General features: G+C 45.2%; 1 protein-coding gene across 2 annotated transcripts in view; it reads left to right on the forward strand.

The window, feature by feature from the left end:
• Positions 1 to 16,646, forward strand: part of MBTD1 (mbt domain containing 1) — a 1,097,355-nt gene that overhangs the window by 437,620 nt on the left and 643,089 nt on the right. For both annotated transcript variants that reach the window (XM_078654423.1, XM_078654424.1), the window contains exon 11: positions 3,258 to 3,362. In XM_078654423.1, coding sequence (XP_078510549.1) covers positions 3,258 to 3,362 — 105 coding nt within the window. The remainder of the gene's footprint in view (positions 1 to 3,257; positions 3,363 to 16,646) is intronic.

Genomic DNA, 16,646 nt, shown 5'->3' on the forward strand with positions numbered 1-16,646 from the left:
TTCAGTGTGTCTCATATTTCTTGCCAGTGTGAATACAACAAACGCTTAGCACTACCCTCTGATCACCCTAAACTGCGTGCCCACAATACCACAAAAGAGAGCATTTAGTGTTCTCATTTTTGCCTCTGTAAACCAATAAGTTTTGCCTAGACTCTTTACACAGTGCACCTCATTTTGGCCCACTATATAAAGAGCGAGCTTCCTACATGGCCCCCTTAGCTAAACTCATTGAATCGCCTGGTCTTTTAACCAATTTATATGCTGATGACACTCTGATGCTTCTCACCTTTGACCACTCCATTACTGATAAGGCCTCATCCTTAGCTGCATGTTTGAAGGCTGTCCTGAATTGTATGAGGGAGAATCACCTGCAATGCAATGTTGATAAACCGTAATTTGTGTTGTTAAGGATCAATGGATAAACAGTTGATCAGGTGATCTTCGCCTGCCCGCCTCTTATCCCTGTTGCTAAGAATGTAGCAGTTATGATAGATGACAAGTTGTCCCTGCGTTCTCAAATCCTGTCAGTGACGAGTACTTGTTTTACCTTGCTCCAGTAAATCAGGATATTTCTTCATATGGTCCTCGAGAAGCACACAGAACAATAGTCAATGCGTTTATAACTTATACGCTGGACTATTCTAATGGCCTATATCATGGACTTCCGGAGTACAGAATCGGGTAACTTCAAGTGTGGCAAAGTTCAGTGGCCCAATCCTAAGGTCGCCCTAGGGGTTTACTTCGACTCCCTATTAGGAAAAGAATCTTGTTCAAGGCACTTCATTTTATCCATCAAGCATTTAATAAGTGCAGTCCTATTTATTTGATTACCAGGTCGGTACCTAGATTTTATGTGGTCAGAACCGATGGGCGTTCTTTATTGGTACTTGCCAGCAATCACTCCATGCAATTTCTAAAGAATCGGTATTTAGAAAAGCGCTCAAACATTCCTCTTTTCACTCGTTCACAGACTGGTCTGAAAATGTGCCTGTATATGTGTAGTACCAGGACACTTTCTTGAATAACTGTGTGCTTTAGAAATTCATTAATTCATTTATTAATCCATTCATTCATTCTACGGTTACTTCAGAGTTCACTGTATGTACTGAAACTTATGCCTGATTTCAGAGTTCATTGCTTTTCATGCGCCCATGAAATATGCACCACGAGAAATACGCTCCTAGACTCCTACGTTATTTGGGAGGCATGGTCACACAGGACTGTAAGCAATAATATCATCGGAATTATAAACCCCTTGTTGATAAACAGCTGGGGATGTACAGTTCAGTTTGATAGGAAGGAAACTAACATGAAGATTCTCTCTAAATGGCTGTATGTGTTCTTCATCAGTTCATTTTTCCCCTAAAAATAAATAGATTGATAATTGACTTCATTTCTTCTGGAAAATGGTCCTGAATGAGGTGAAGAAAGCTGAAAGGTATCTCGAGGAAGATGAGGGAGTCTGGGCTCTCTTTTGACTTTACCAAATGTTACTATAAAAAGGAACACTTTATCATAAGTGACACTTGGTTGCTCCTGAATATAATGAACATGACCCTTCTGCCGAACCTGTAGAGGGATTCCTATTTATGGTTCAGAATCCCATTAAAAAAACGAATCTGTGTTAAAGTAGCTTTTGACATGCTACACATGGAATCATAATTTATGTGAAAGTTAAATTCAAATCCTACACAAATTCACCACTTGATGGTAGAATCTAGACTTACTAGTTGGGCTAGCTTTATGTGGCTATAATTCACATGATATGTAAAGTCTGTGGTATCCACTTTTATAACAATGCAATTTTTTGGGGGAAAGTAGAAGAATAGTTTGGTAAACCTCCGAGGGTATGTTTTTTTTTTAATTATATACAGCTGCACACCTAGATGGCTGCGATGTGGCAGTTTAAAACTCTGTTATTATTGTTTTTACCAATTACCAATTGCCATTTGTACGACACCTTAAGTGAAATGAAATGAAAATGCGATTATAGAGCACACTAATACTCTGGGGTGTCGAGGTGCTAAGATCTGAAGTAAGGTAGCCTACTGGAGTGGAGCAGATTATGGGGAAAGAAGGAGCTATAAGTTAAAAAGCCAGGTTTTCAGGGTTCCCTAAAAGCTAGCAGATCAGTCTTTCTTCTCAGTTCAAAAGGGAGGGAGTTCCAGAGTCTGGTTGCGCCCCCCCCCCCGCAAAGCTCCTCCTGCCCCACTGGGATTTTATTTTCATTTTGGACTACAAAATTTTAGGCTGCTGCAGAGCGGAGCATTCTCGGCAGGTGTACCACTGGAAACTTAGCTTGAGGTAGGCCGTGCCAGTGCCGTGGAGTGCCCTGAAAGTAATACACAGGGCCTTAAGTGGATGTACACGGTGAAATGGCTCAACAGTCAATGTTGCACAAGATGTAGTTCAGTGACGAGTCACAGCAACATATGATATGGTTATGTATGAAGTTACAGGCATGTTCATTGTAATATTGGAGATTATTAGCATTGTGGTTTCCTTGTGTAGATATGCTACTATGCTTGGGGTGGAGTTTTCAAAGCCGATGAATAGTAGACTGGTGACAGCTAGGTTTTATTTATTTGCATTTGTAGCATGAGCTTAATCACTAGGAACTGCAGCTTCTCCCTCCTTTCACAGCTCCTGCTATCCATGCTTGCCATTTAACTGTTGCATGTTCAGCCATGTCTGTAACCTACAAACGATCCATTTTCTTTTTTTGGCAAGAGAGAACGAGATACAGCACCTGTAGAGAATTCCCACACCTCTTCGACACTTGCATTGCATATCGTTGACACTATGAACCATGAGAGGAGAACGCAGTATCAGCCTGATTTTTTCAACAAATGCTTGTTGGACTTTGCATTTTTACTCATATGTTTTGCTGGCCTCCTATATGTACTTACTTTTTCTCGTGGATTAAGTAGTGGCTGACAATATTAAACCAAGAGACCTAATGGTTTATGTTCACAGATATTGTAATCACAGTTCCTTTCCTCAGGGTTTTGTTTTAGCCATCTGCATATCTGATGCATTTCATTTGGGCTCTACCACAGTCAACATAAGTTTATAGCTGAGTTGTTTAACCGTGACACTTTTGAATTAAAGACATGCTTTAAAAGATGTTTTTGTTACTGTAATGCTGTATATATGCTGCAACCAGGTAACTGAAAATAAACGTTGTACATTTAATTTTTGCTATATTGTAGATAAAACCATATGTAGCTGTATGTAATTGTATTATGCGTTTTCAGGTAAAGGATGTGGAGCAAAACGGGGAATGGTTTAAAGAGGGAATGAAACTGGAAGCTATTGATCCCTTAAACTTATCGGCAATTTGTGTCGCAACTATTAGAAAGGTAAGTGATTTAAATTTAACCTTGCACATAGATGTCGACCCTGAGCTGGTTTGAAAACGTTATCACTTGTAAAAATCTTTGTTTCATTCACACCACTGTGTAGATACATATTCTGTGGTCTGTACTTTTTCAGTGACCATATGATAACCATTGCCAATCAAACTTTGTTACATATATTCCTCTCTTTTCAGACCTGTGTTCAGTGTACATTTATTTGTATACAAATCAGACACAATCTGAGAGAATATCATTTCTCCAAATATAAGTAATTGCACTATATGCTTATGTAATATGGAAGTCTTCCCAGGCTGCACTCAGACTTTGCATATTGCTTCCCTTGTTTTGAGGTTTGTCTCCAGCTTTAGCTTTCTGACAGATCTCAGGGGGAGAGGACACCTGGTGTAAGATGGGTTTGTTATAGCATCACTGGTTTCACATGTATTTTCCCATGTATTTCTTTCTTTTTTGAGTGAAAAGCTTAATTGTTATCAAGTACAGCAGTGATTATTTCCTTCTGCGCTTTGGTCAGCTTGAAAAGAAGGCTTCCCAAGCTTAAAGCAATGCATTAAATATACTATATCAATTGGAGAATGCTTAAATTAAAAGGCAATCTTTTGGTTTTTTTTGTACATAATATACAACACAAATTATCCCAAAGACAAAAATGTATTTAAAACTAATAGATTCTACTTCAAGTAATCTTGTGCTTCATTCAGTGGCTAAAACTGGCTTTCTCAGAGGGCTTCTCTGGGTGTGCTCCTTTTTTTGTTCTTATCTTGCAAGTTGTGATGGGCATTCCTATTAAAATTCCCCAGTGATCCATCCTGCTTACGGAGCTCTTCTTGACACCAATCTCCTCAAAGTCTTGAAATCCAAAGGCCCCGATGGCCCCTACACATGCACAGTATTGTTCCACTGACACCTTCTGCTCTGGCCTTAGCATGGGTAGGAACAGGCAAGAGCAGTGGGATCTTGGAACCTCAGAACTTTGGACTGCTGCACCATACCTGCCTGAGAAGCAGTGCACTAGTACAGAGAAGGGTACAGTGAGGTGCCCAGATGGAGCAGCACCTGTCAGTCAGAGTTTGGCAGAGGGCTGTGGCCCTGGGGGATTGGCAGGCGGCAGGGGCTTTGGGGGATTGGTAGACTGCAGGTCGGTGGAGGATAGGCAAATTCAGGACCCATATGAAGTAGACCAAGTCAGGGGCTGTAGGGGATCGGACGTGAGCGTAGGTCATGAAAATCAGGAGAAGACGGTGTGGAGAATCTGCAGATGTCGCGTTGCGGAGATCTGCAGAGGGCAAGGGGCCATAGCTTCCAGCAGAGGGCAGAACCTCAGGGATTGAACAAGAAGGCAATAGGGCTACCTGTCCTCTTTATACCAGCTTCGACCCTCAGGGCGACTGAAGGTCAAGAGCCGGTGTGTACTTTGTCTTGGAGCTGCCTTTTGCCCGTTGGTGTGCTTCAGGTGAAGGATAAGTGGAAATGATTTGGGGTTTGCTGCAACACCTAAGGCCGTTTTAGGCCTTCTTGGCATATGGGCTGTTATGGGAGACAGGATGCACATTCAGGTCAAAGAAAAAAAGAAGCGCCGGTCTCTGGCATTGTTCGGTCGATTTGGTCATTCACTGCAGACTAAAATGGGCCAACAGGCATAGAGTTGTAGTTGCAGATCCTTGTTTGTTTTTTGAGGACACAATAGTTGAGCATGTCACTCCCCAGGGCAATGACAAAAGATCACACTACAGAATTTGTTGTGCAATATATTGTTGCAATAGATATGTGAACTAAAATGTGCTCAGTCAGAGGCTTATAGGTGACAGCCCTTAATGGGACTCATTAAGATGCTATGGACCCTAAACCACCAAGGAAAATGGACCCTTCTGGCTACTTGTTTGGTAGTGATAGCCACAGATGGGATGCACAGGACCTCTCTTTCCTGAGGCCCCTGTGCCACTAAACCTATTTAACTGGTGATAGCTAAGCCCCTGGTAATGGGAAATTACCAACTCTGTGCCTACTGAGAGCAAGACATGCATGGAAGGTTACCAAGGATTTCCTAAGGATTACTTGACTGACTTAGAAAAAATTGTTGGTCATATGTCACTGGCTAGGACTTTTTGTGGGGCATGCTGACAGTGCTCCACAGTTTTACAGTTCAGGTGTGTTTTTGTAAGGCTCTGCAGCTCCTGCTAATTGAAATATGTAATAATTATAAAATTAACAGTCTAAGTAGTGGTTCTTGTGTATCACTTTTTATAAATCATTTTAGCTATGTTCAAAAGCTGCATAGCCTGTCCAATTGTTTCCATTATCCATTACGCTAAATATGTTATGTATATATTATGAAACAAGAGGAGAGCACACCTACATCTAGGACTTTGGGCCGTTAAAGAACCTCTGATTCTCCAGCAAGGGGTCCTCTACAGATTTATATATGTATATCCAGATTCCTGGCTGAATCGCTAAAAGATCGCAAATTGTATTTGTTTTAGCTGAGGTAAAAACAAATAGACCCCTTTAAAAGGTCTCTGTACAAAAACATTATGTGCTACCTTTTACACTTACAAAAGGTAGGCCATTGACATCCATGCGCCGTAGTTGAAGCATGTATGCAAAATAGGGAACATTAATCCGTCTTCAAAATACCTGTGGTTAAGACATTCATGGAGGGTCTTAAAATATGATAACTCCTAGAATGTCTCCTCCCCTATGTGGAAACTCAACATAGTCCTCACATAGCTCATGGGTCCCACTTTTGAATCCCTCCACTCCTGTAACTTGCAGTTTCTTTCCTGGAAGATAGTTTTCCTCCTATTGATGATTTAGCTCTGGTGCATTAGCGAGCTATGAGTAGTCATAATTCAGGAATCTTCCATCTAGGTCCCTAAAGACATGATGGTCCTTATACCAACCCTAACTTTATGTTCACGGTAGCCTCACCTTTCTATATCAATGAGACCATTCTGCTGCCTGTCTTCTTCTTGCATGCAGACTCTGTAGTGGAAAGAGCCTTACTCTAGATGTTAAAAGGGTGCTTATGTATTGAATTGTATTGACAGGACCAAGTACTTTCGTAAAACAAACCAACTTTTTGTAGCCCTTGCTCAACCCTCCAATGGACAACCCAGCTCTAAATCAGGCATTAATTTGACCTGTGCGGTGCATCCAGACTTTCTACTCCAAAGCAAGTCGTGTGCTGATTCCTCCCTGCGCACACACCATGCACAAAAGGGCTATAACTTTCCTGGGTAACATCCCACTAGCCAATACGTGCAAGACTGCTTCTTGGTCAACACTACACACATTCTTTAAACACTACAGTGTGAATTTTCAAGCCCGCCAACAAGTAAACCTTGTCCTGACTGTGTTAAGACCTTTTCTCCACATCATCTACTTGCAAGCTACTACTTTTGGGAGGAAATTGCTGCACATTTTATGAAGAGCATGTTTATCTACAGCTACAAGTGCTACGAATAGAAAATACCTTGTAAGAATCTGTTCATAATTTATAGTCCACATTCCTCCCAAGAAGTGGGCAGTGCTCACAGATATTTAATCACCTTTCTGTTAGTTTTACGGTGTAAGCCGGGAATATTGAATATAACTATCAACACCTCTGAATACTGTTACAATATATGGGACACAATATCAAAAGGTACGTTTCTATACACATTTTATACCTCTCTCCACATATACGTACCTTGGTGATGTATATTTCTTCAAGTTATGTAGATGTGGAGCAAAGAATAGACAATCCCTCCCTCCCTCTGTGCACTTAGCTATTCGATAGTTTGTCCCTCGCTATTGTAACCATATTTTGTTGCCTCAATATTCTGTATTCAATATTCCCAGCCGCAGTCACTTTTCACTTCTAAAATACACAGTGCACATTATACTGGTCTTTGACACTCCACGCATACTACTGCTCTGCTGGGTGCAAAACAATCTGAGGGGGAGCCTGAGTCCTTGTACATTGTGGACTGTCATGGGAGTTGATTCACTAAAATGCCAGAGTAACGAAAGTGACATAAAATACGTTTAGACCTTAATGCCGTCAGAGTAAGTGACATCATATGATCCTGATTGTTTTCCAGGTAGATATGCCACATTACTATAATACCAACAATTGACATTGCTGAAGTTAAATAATAACTGCATGATTAGTACGGAAACATAACACAGACACATGTCTGTTTACGGGACCACCTATATTATGGTGCCGTTTTGATCTTTGAAAGTTCTGGAGTATAATAGTTGTCCTGCATTCTTGTGAGAACGTGAAGCAAGTAAGCCATATGTTTTCTGGAGGGTGAGGGGGGAGTCTCCTCCTAAGAAAGTTTTTTAAACAATGAGTGAAAATAGTGCATTTTAGAGCACATTTTGTCACATAAATTTGCTAAAATGCCATAAGTGCTGAAAGAGCACTCGTTAAATATTAAAATACTTTTGTGGTGGGCAAAGCCAATGACGTCCATTGGGAGTTGATCCAATTGGGACTGAAATGTTCTATGGGTGGCCCTTTATGTCAAATCTGAATTCCATTGGGCCAGCATTTTGTCATGTGTGCCCCCATGTGTCACAGATGCCCTCATATAAAAAATAGCATGTCTGTCTCCTCTCCCAACTCACTCGAAAGGAGCAACCCTAGACTGGATCATCTCCAAGGAAACCACCGTCAAGCTCACCTCGATAGAGCCCTGCGACTGGTCTGACCACCATTCCATCGCCTTTCTGTTACCTAGCACACGCACGACAAGGTCACCACAACAGGTACTCCCAAAACGCTGGGTCTGAGACACCAAAAACCTTGACATCAACAAACTTGAGATCCGCTGCAAAACCGACCTACCCCACATCACCTCGGTCAGTGACCTCAATGATCACTACTCTGCTACAATGTCAAACATCTTGGATGACCTAGCCCCTCTCAAACTAAAAAGAATTCAAGCCAGAGATAGAAACCCATGGTTCACTGGCTCCCTCAATGATGAGACAAGATCCCTTCGGCAATATGAAAGAATCTGGAGACAGCACCCTTCGACAGATCACCTAAAACTTCTTCGCCAGGCCAGAAATATCAGACCATCGTCAACTCAAAAAAAGAATTCTTCAGAGCGGAACTAGGAAATGCCCAGAACAGACCTCGCAAACTCTTTGAGATGGTCAAACTCCAATCGAACAAACTGTCCAAAACAGCGAAAGTAAAACCCAAGTCTCTCATCTCCTCTGAGGTGTTCTCTTCATTTTTCGCAAACAAAATTAAAACCTTAGACACTGAATTCAAGGCCGCCTCCTTTCCCCCTCCGAACTTTGACCCTCTGCCTCCTCCCTCTTTGCCGCCATGGTCCTTACCGAAGAATTTAGCACACTGGTCCGAATTTGCACCCTATGATGAAGTCGCTGTCGCGAAAATCCTTGCCTCCCTGAACCCCAACAACCACTTCAATGGCACGCTCCCTTCAAACTGTCTCGCGACAGTTACCAAATCCATCATTCCCAGCTGGACTGCAATCATCGATGCCTCCGTACGACAGGGATCAATACCGACCTCGCTGAAAACAGGCCAAGTCCTACCCTTTCTGAAAAAGCCGTCGCTGGACCCAGGCTCCCCAGACAACTTTAGACCAATTTCCAACATTCCGCTCCTGGCTAAAGTGCTGGAAAAGTGTGTACAAATACAGCTAAGTCACCACATCCACAACTTCCATCTACTCGATGACTGCCAATCAGGCTTCCGACCGGGGCACAGCACCGAAACCACCATGCTCCACATCGTTGATGACGCTCTTCAAGCCCTTGACCAAGACAAAACCTGTCTCCTGATCCTCCTTGATCTATCATCGGCCTTCGACACGGTCAACCATGAGATGCTACTCGAACGCCTCAATCTCAGGATGGGATTAGATGGCACAGTCCTCGACTGGTTTAGTTCCTACCTCCATAAGCGATCTCAGAGATTCCTAGTCAATGGCGAACTGTCCGCTCCATCCGTGGTCACGGTGGGAGTCCCTCAGGGATCAACATTGTCCCCCACCTTTGTTGAAATCTGAGTCGGGTCGGGGACAATCGATATTTGCCCGGCGGTATTGCCTCTGTGACCCTCTAGTTATTTAATCAATGAAGAGGCAGGCGCTGGAGACTGGAAAGCAGGAAACAAGGTTTTTATTCTCTCCGGAGGAGAACACAGCAAAACGGACAGAAGGTATCGTTCTGAGGTGCTCTAACTTACGTTTTGGGGCATGGCCCCTTATATACAGTGTTTGTGGTTTTTATTACAGTTTACATACATATGATAAAGCTTTGATGTACGAAAAGACATTCCAGGAATCCCCCTTCGGGCCCGTTCCCACACATATCTACAGTAGAAATCCCCACCCTGGTCACAGCAGGTGATAACTATCGCGCAGCTGGATATTCCGCCAATTCATGGAATGCGGGGTTCGATCGGATCTCATGGGGTGGGGGGGCTTTGATCAACTCGGGGGTCCTTTGAGGAGGGAAGCTTTCTATTGTACGGGGAGGGGCAAGGGATAGTATCGGCAGAGCTGGGTGTCGGCCTGGGAACGGGGAAGACAAACGGGCACACGGGGAAAAGGGGGTTTGATTCTAAGGGCCGGGGATCATGAAAGGGAAGAAGGGAGGTGTCGCGCTGGGAACAGGATGAGGGCCTGGGGCAGAGCAGCGCCGAAGAGGGGTTTATGATTCAAGGCAGGTGCAAGCAGGGGGGGGTGGTCAGCGTGCAGGCTTAGTGAAGGCGAAGGGCTATGTCAGGGGCCAGCGGCATGCAAAAGGGTTCGTTCTGATCGGGGCGTCTTAAAATGGCGGGTGCGCACGACAAAAGTGTGGCATCAGGGGAAGAGGCAAGATGGCGCGGATAATGTTCACCAAAACGTACTAATTTTCAACACCTTTTTCAATCTCTATCTGGAACCCCTTGCCGAAGTCCTGCGCACTGCAAATATCTCCTTCCATATGTACGCTGATGACACTCAGATCTACATATAAATCTCATCTGTTGCAGAGATCCTCACCCTGAATGAGGCCCTGAAGCTGACCGTCAGATGGCTCTCCTCCAATCAACTTAAACTCAATGCTAAGAAAACTGAGTTCTCCAGTATTAGGGGTGTCTTTCATAGATTCACATGCCTGAATCATTCCCCGTCGTCGGAGTGGGAGTCCCACGGTACATAAAAAAGCAATAAAATGCTATAAATATATAGTAATACCAATAGAAATGAACCAGGAAGTAAAACAGCCAATGGTACAGTAGGCAAAAAACTTCCACATCTATGACTCTCATAGTCATTATGTATAGTCCAAACTACAGCCAATCAGGCGCCAGCACCCACCAGAATGTTCTCCCCAGAGGCTCAGGCTCTCAGATTTTCTACCGCACGTCGTGTGAAGGGAGTCTCCCTGAGCTCTGCTCAGTTTTCTAACTTCTAACTTCATCTGTGTCTTTTCTTCAGGATGTCTTCAAAGAAATCTCTCTTTAGAGCCTGTGACTGCTGTGGTAAGCCTCGGCTTTTTGAGAAAGATCCACACAAGAAATGTATCTATTGTCTCTACCCAGATCACCAGGCCTCTGACCGTAAGATCTGCAGGACCATGCCTCAAAAGACTCTCAGGGATAGAGAGGGTCGTTTACTGCTGTGGTTGAAGAGGCTAAAGGATTCTTCTAATCCTGTTTCTGAGGTAGGAAGTGTCACCTCTGCTTCCACTTCAGCCTCCAGGAAGAGACCTGCGCCTGAGGGAATGTCATCTCCCAAGGCTAAACTGCCTAAAAAACAACCACCTGCTAAAGGACTGGATCAGCCTTCCACTTCTCAGGCTGTCCCCACCTCCATGGGCATGGAAAGCGCTTCTGCTTCCACAAAGGGGAAAAAACTCAAGCTTCCCCTATCTTCTGAGAGGATGTTACCACAGACTTCATCTCCGCCTCCTGTGAAGTCCTCTTCAGCTTCCTCGTCGACGAGAACGACGACTTCAGTGACATCTACGGTAACATTTTCATCTCCTAAACCTAGTATGGTTATGTCCTCGTCTACGGCGTCTCCAACGATGGTTTTTGTTTCTGTGAGGCCTATTTCGTCGACGTCCGTCGTCGACGCCTCGTCGTCGACGCCTTTAAAGGCTTTACCGCCGACAAAAAAGGCTCCGTCGACGAGCTCGTCGTCAGGCTCTACGCCGTCGACGAAAATAACACCGTCGACGAGGAGTGACTCGTCCACGAAGACGGTCCCGTCGACGAAGGGTGTCCCGTCGACGAAGGGTGTCCCGTCGACGAAGGGTGTTCCGTCGACGAAGAGTGTCCCGTCGACGAAGAGTGTCCCGTCGACGAAGAGTGTCCCGTCGACGAAGAGTGTCCCGTCGACGATGGGTGTCCCGTCGACGATGGGTGTCCCGTCGACGAAGACTGTCCCGTCGACGAAAGGTGTCCCGTCGACGACGAGTGTCCCGTCGACGACGACTATTCCGTTGGCGAAAAGTGTCCCGTCGACGAGAGGTGATCCGTCGACGACAAATCCATCGGGAGTTAACCCTCCGACGACGCCGCAGTTATCCTCATGCACGGCACTACAGGTGTGGTCTCCGTCGACGGTGTTTTTAACACCAGGGCAAGCAGCAGAACAACTGCGCAACACTGTAATGAGGCTTTCACCCCTTCGTTTTTCACCTCACAAGGTGTCCTCTGAAGTGCCAGACCAACTGCTGGATTCTGACAGTGACAATGAGATGGTCCAGAATACTTTTGGGCAAGCTACTAGTCCATCGGAGTTACATATTAAACTTCAAGATGATGAATATGATGATTCTCACTCTCCTGTTGAGGTATCGATGCCTGTGAGTACCCCTGTTGCTCAAGTGCCTTTGGATTTAATATCCAACTTACAATTTATGCTGCACGATTACTATCGGAGGTTTCCCCCTTCGGAATCGGCAGGTTCTGGACAGGCAACTCCAACTTCGGAAACGCCTCCACCCGTGCTCCCATCGGTGTGTCCACCTTCACACCCACAACCTGCTCACGAAGAGGACCCGCAATCCTCGGAAGATGACGACCAACGGGAAGAAGGAGAAGTGGATGATTTATCGGAGTGGGAGGACTATCAGGTACAATCTCCTTCAACATCTCCTCAGACTGCGTCGGCCTCCCCTCCTGTTGATGTAGCGAATTTTCACTTGCTGATGGAGCGTGCAACCGCACGTTTTCATATGAAAATGGAGCATACACAACAAGAATGTTTCCTTTACGATTTTAAAGATCAGCCCAGGCGACAAATTAGGACAATACCCATCGTGGAATTCATCTGGAAGGAAGGTGTTAAGGTGATGTCAACGCCGGCTTCCATTCCTCCAGTCTTGCCAAGAATTGATAAGAAATATAAAGCTCCAGACAAGACGCCTGCATGTCTTATTGGACAAGCAAAACTTGACTCGGTAATTGTCCAGGCGGCTCAGAAAAGGGCCAGAAATCCGTCCTCTGCAGTTACGGCGCCGCCGGATAGAGATGGCAGACGCCTAGACTCAATAGGAAAACGAGTTTCCACCATGGCTGCAACGACTGTCCGTGCTGCCAACGCATTAGCCATCTTAGGACGGTACGACCGTCAAATGTGGTCTGACATCTCACCATTCATCGATCTCCTCCCTGAGCCATCCAAGGCAGAGGCACTCCAAATTCTCCATGAAGGTCAAAGGACCTCTGAAGAGATAATTGATTCAGCTGTTGATGTTGCATCTACAGGTTTTCGCCAATTAGCAGGAGCTGCGGTTCTCCGTAGACAGGGGTGGTTACGTTCCACTGCCTTCAGACAGGAAGTACAAAACCGAGTTCTAGACATGCCATTTGATTGCGAATATTTATTCGGCCCCAAGGTAGAGGAGGCTTTACAAACTATCAAGAAGGATACCGAAACAGCCAGATCCTTAGGCACTCTACAATTCCACAAGCCGCCCTTTCGAGGAGCGAGAGGACGAGGAACGTCCTTCAATAGAGGTGGATACCAGCAACAACATCAACTATCCTCATACCGTCAGGGTAATCAGCGCTACCAGACTCAGCGCTACCAGTCTTATGGGCAGAAAAGATCTCAATACACCCCAAACAGGGGTAAGGCTACCTACCGCGGCAAGGACAAGCGACAATGAAACTTTTCACCTGCCACCACCGTCTTTCCACCCTCTCAAAAGACTTGGCGGAAGAATATCCAAATTTTACTCCAATTGGCAGTCGATAACAACGGACAAATGGGTCCTGGATATTGTGGCCAGGGGCCATGCCCTAGAATTCGAAAAATTCCCCCCAAAGGTACCGCCAAAGGGCCCACCTCCAGCTCACCTGAAGGAGCTGCTTACCCAAATCAAAATGATGATACAAAAAGGAGCTATCGAGAGCGTTCCTCAGAGGATGAGAGGACTAGGATTTTACTCCAGGTTCTTCCTGATCAGAAAGAAGAACGGGGAGTGGCGCCTGATCCTCGATCTTCGTGCCTTAAACAAATATCTAAGGAAATTGACATTCCGGATGCTCTCTCTTCAAGAAATTTTGCATCTTCTAACACCAGGAGATTGCATGGTCACCCTAGACCTCCAAGATGCATATTTCCACATCCCCATCCTACCTCGCCACAGGAAATTCCTTCGCTTCAGGGTGGCTGGCAGGGACTACCAATTCAAAGTCCTTCCTTTTGGACTACGGTCAGCCCCAAGAGTTTTTATGAAAGTTTTAGCTCCAGTAGCTGCGCACCTCCGGCTGGAGGGAATACAAATTTTCCCATATCTGGACGATTGCCTTATAAAGGCCAATTCTCATGGCACCGTTCGACGTCACCTTCAACAGTGTCTCCACCTGTTTCAGTCTCTAGGCCTGACAATAAATTTCTCCAAATCCCAAATGCAATCGTCTCAAAGAATAGCATTCTTAGGAGCAATGTTGGACACTCACAAATGCAAAGCTTTCGTCTCCAAGGAGAGACAAATGAAAATAAGTCGGCTAGCGCAAGATCTCAGGCAAAGAAAGTCAGTTTCTGTCCGACTATACAAATCCTTTCTAGGGATGGCATCGGCTTGTATTCCATTACTTCCAAATTGCCGGCTTCAAATGAGACCGCTTCAGGAGGAACTAACCTTGCAATGGCAACAGGTTTCAGGCACTTTCGAGGACCTCATTCAAATCACACCACTCATGAAGGAGTCTCTTCTGTGGTGGTCACAGAGGTGTCATCTCAGTCAGGGTCATGCGTTCCTTCAAGAACCACCAAGTCTCACCATCACTACAGATGCATCCCTCGAGGGCTGGGGGGCTCATCTACAAGGCCTCACGATCAGTGGCAAATGGACTGCGCAACAGAAACTGTGGCACATCAATCGTTTGGAACTCAGAGCCATTTTTCTTGCCCTCAAGGCGTTTTGTGCCATCATTCAGAACACCAATGTGTTGATAAGAACAGACAACACAACAAGTATGCACTACGTCAACAAACAGGGAGGAACTCGATCTCTTCTCCTGTCTCAAGAGGCGCAGGAATTATGGACATGGGCTCTTCACCACAATGTACAGTTGCATGCGGTGCATGTTCCGGGAACGGAAAACGTCCTTGCGGACGCACTCAGCAGGACAACGATCACCAACCACGAATGGGAGCTTCACCAGGACACAGTGGACCACATCTTTCATCAGTGGGGTTGGCCAGACCTGGACCTATTTGCGACAAGTACCAACAGCAAATGCCTGAGATTCGCCAGCTGGCACCCCCACAAGAATTCTCTGGGGAATGCGTTCTCCATCGATTGGTCCCTGATGTTTGCGTACGCCTTCCCACCGATTCCGTTAGTCCCCAAGGTTCTGCGGAAGATGAAGAAGGAACCTTGCCGACTGATCCTGATCGCGCCCAGATGGCCGCGCCAGTATTGGTTTACAGAGCTCCTCCTACTATCAGAGAGCAAACCAATTCAGTTACATCCAATCCCGAACTTGCTCAGTGTTCAGGAAGGTCAAGTCTTCCATCCGGACCCAGCATCGCTGAGATTAGCGGCTTGGCTCCTGAACACCATGAATTTGCACACTTGAACATCCCGGCAGACTGTAAAGAGGTGTTGGCCAAAGCTAGAGCACCCGCTACCATCAAGACTTACAGTCTCAAATGGAAACGCTTCTGTATCTGGTGCCGTTCAGCAGGTGTTCACCCTTTTTTGGCAAAGCCTGAGGAAATTCTTCCTTTTTTCTTGCAGTTGGCACGAACAGGTCTGTCCCATGCTACTTTAAAGGTATTTCTGGCTGCAATATCCAGATATCGACAGGATGGGTCCAATTCTCTGTATTCAGCAAGAATTATCCAACAGTTCTTTAAAGGCCTCTTTAGAATGTTCCCTCCCGTACGTCGTCCACCTCCTTTGTGGCATCTGAATGTGGTCCTGGGTCAACTCATGCGTCACCCATTTGAGCCCATCCATCGAGCTGACTTGAAGTATCTTTCGTGGAAGGTATCACTGCTTTTAGCCTTAACATCCGCCAAGAGAGTTAGTGATATCCAAGCTTTCACTGTTCATCATCCTTTCCTCCAATTCACAAGCGATTCTGTCATACTTCGCACAAATCCCAAATACATTCCTAAAGTACCTTCGGATTTCCATCTGAACGAACCTGTTGTTCTTAAATCATTTTTTCCAGACCCGCAAACTCCTGCGGAAAGAGCTTTACACTCGCTTGACATTAGAAGATGTCTTAAATTCTATCTACAAAGAACTTCTACTGTACGCACCTCTGACCAGTTGTTCATTACCTACGGTGCGATTCGTAAGGGGCAGGCAGTATCAAAACAGACTATTGCAAGATGGATATCTGCTGCCATTGCCTTTTGCCATGCACAGGCTGGGAGACCTTTACTATCTGCGCCCAGAGCGCACTCTACAAGAGCAGTCTCCTCATCTACGGCCTTATTTGCTGGAGTCCCTCTTCAGCAGATCTGCAAAGCGGCTACTTGGGCGAGTCGCCATACCTTTACCAGACATTACTGTCTAGAGTCCATCAGCGAGGCTGATACTTCTGTGGGTCGAGCTGTTCTACGGAATCTGTTTCATTAAGGTGAGCCTCTGTTTCCCACCTCCTTGTTTTCTGCTGTCAGACGCTTCTTATGTTATGTTTTCACATATTTCCATGATTGCATTATGTTATGCTTTATACGATATGTGTATATTCACTTTGCATTGTTATTTGCATTACTAACTGACAAGCTGGGTGTTATGAGCGTCTGTTCAGCAAAGATATGTACTGCTAGC

Source organism: Lissotriton helveticus, chromosome 7 (assembly GCF_964261635.1).
Source record: "Lissotriton helveticus chromosome 7, aLisHel1.1, whole genome shotgun sequence".
Lineage (NCBI taxonomy): Eukaryota > Metazoa > Chordata > Amphibia > Caudata > Salamandridae > Lissotriton > Lissotriton helveticus.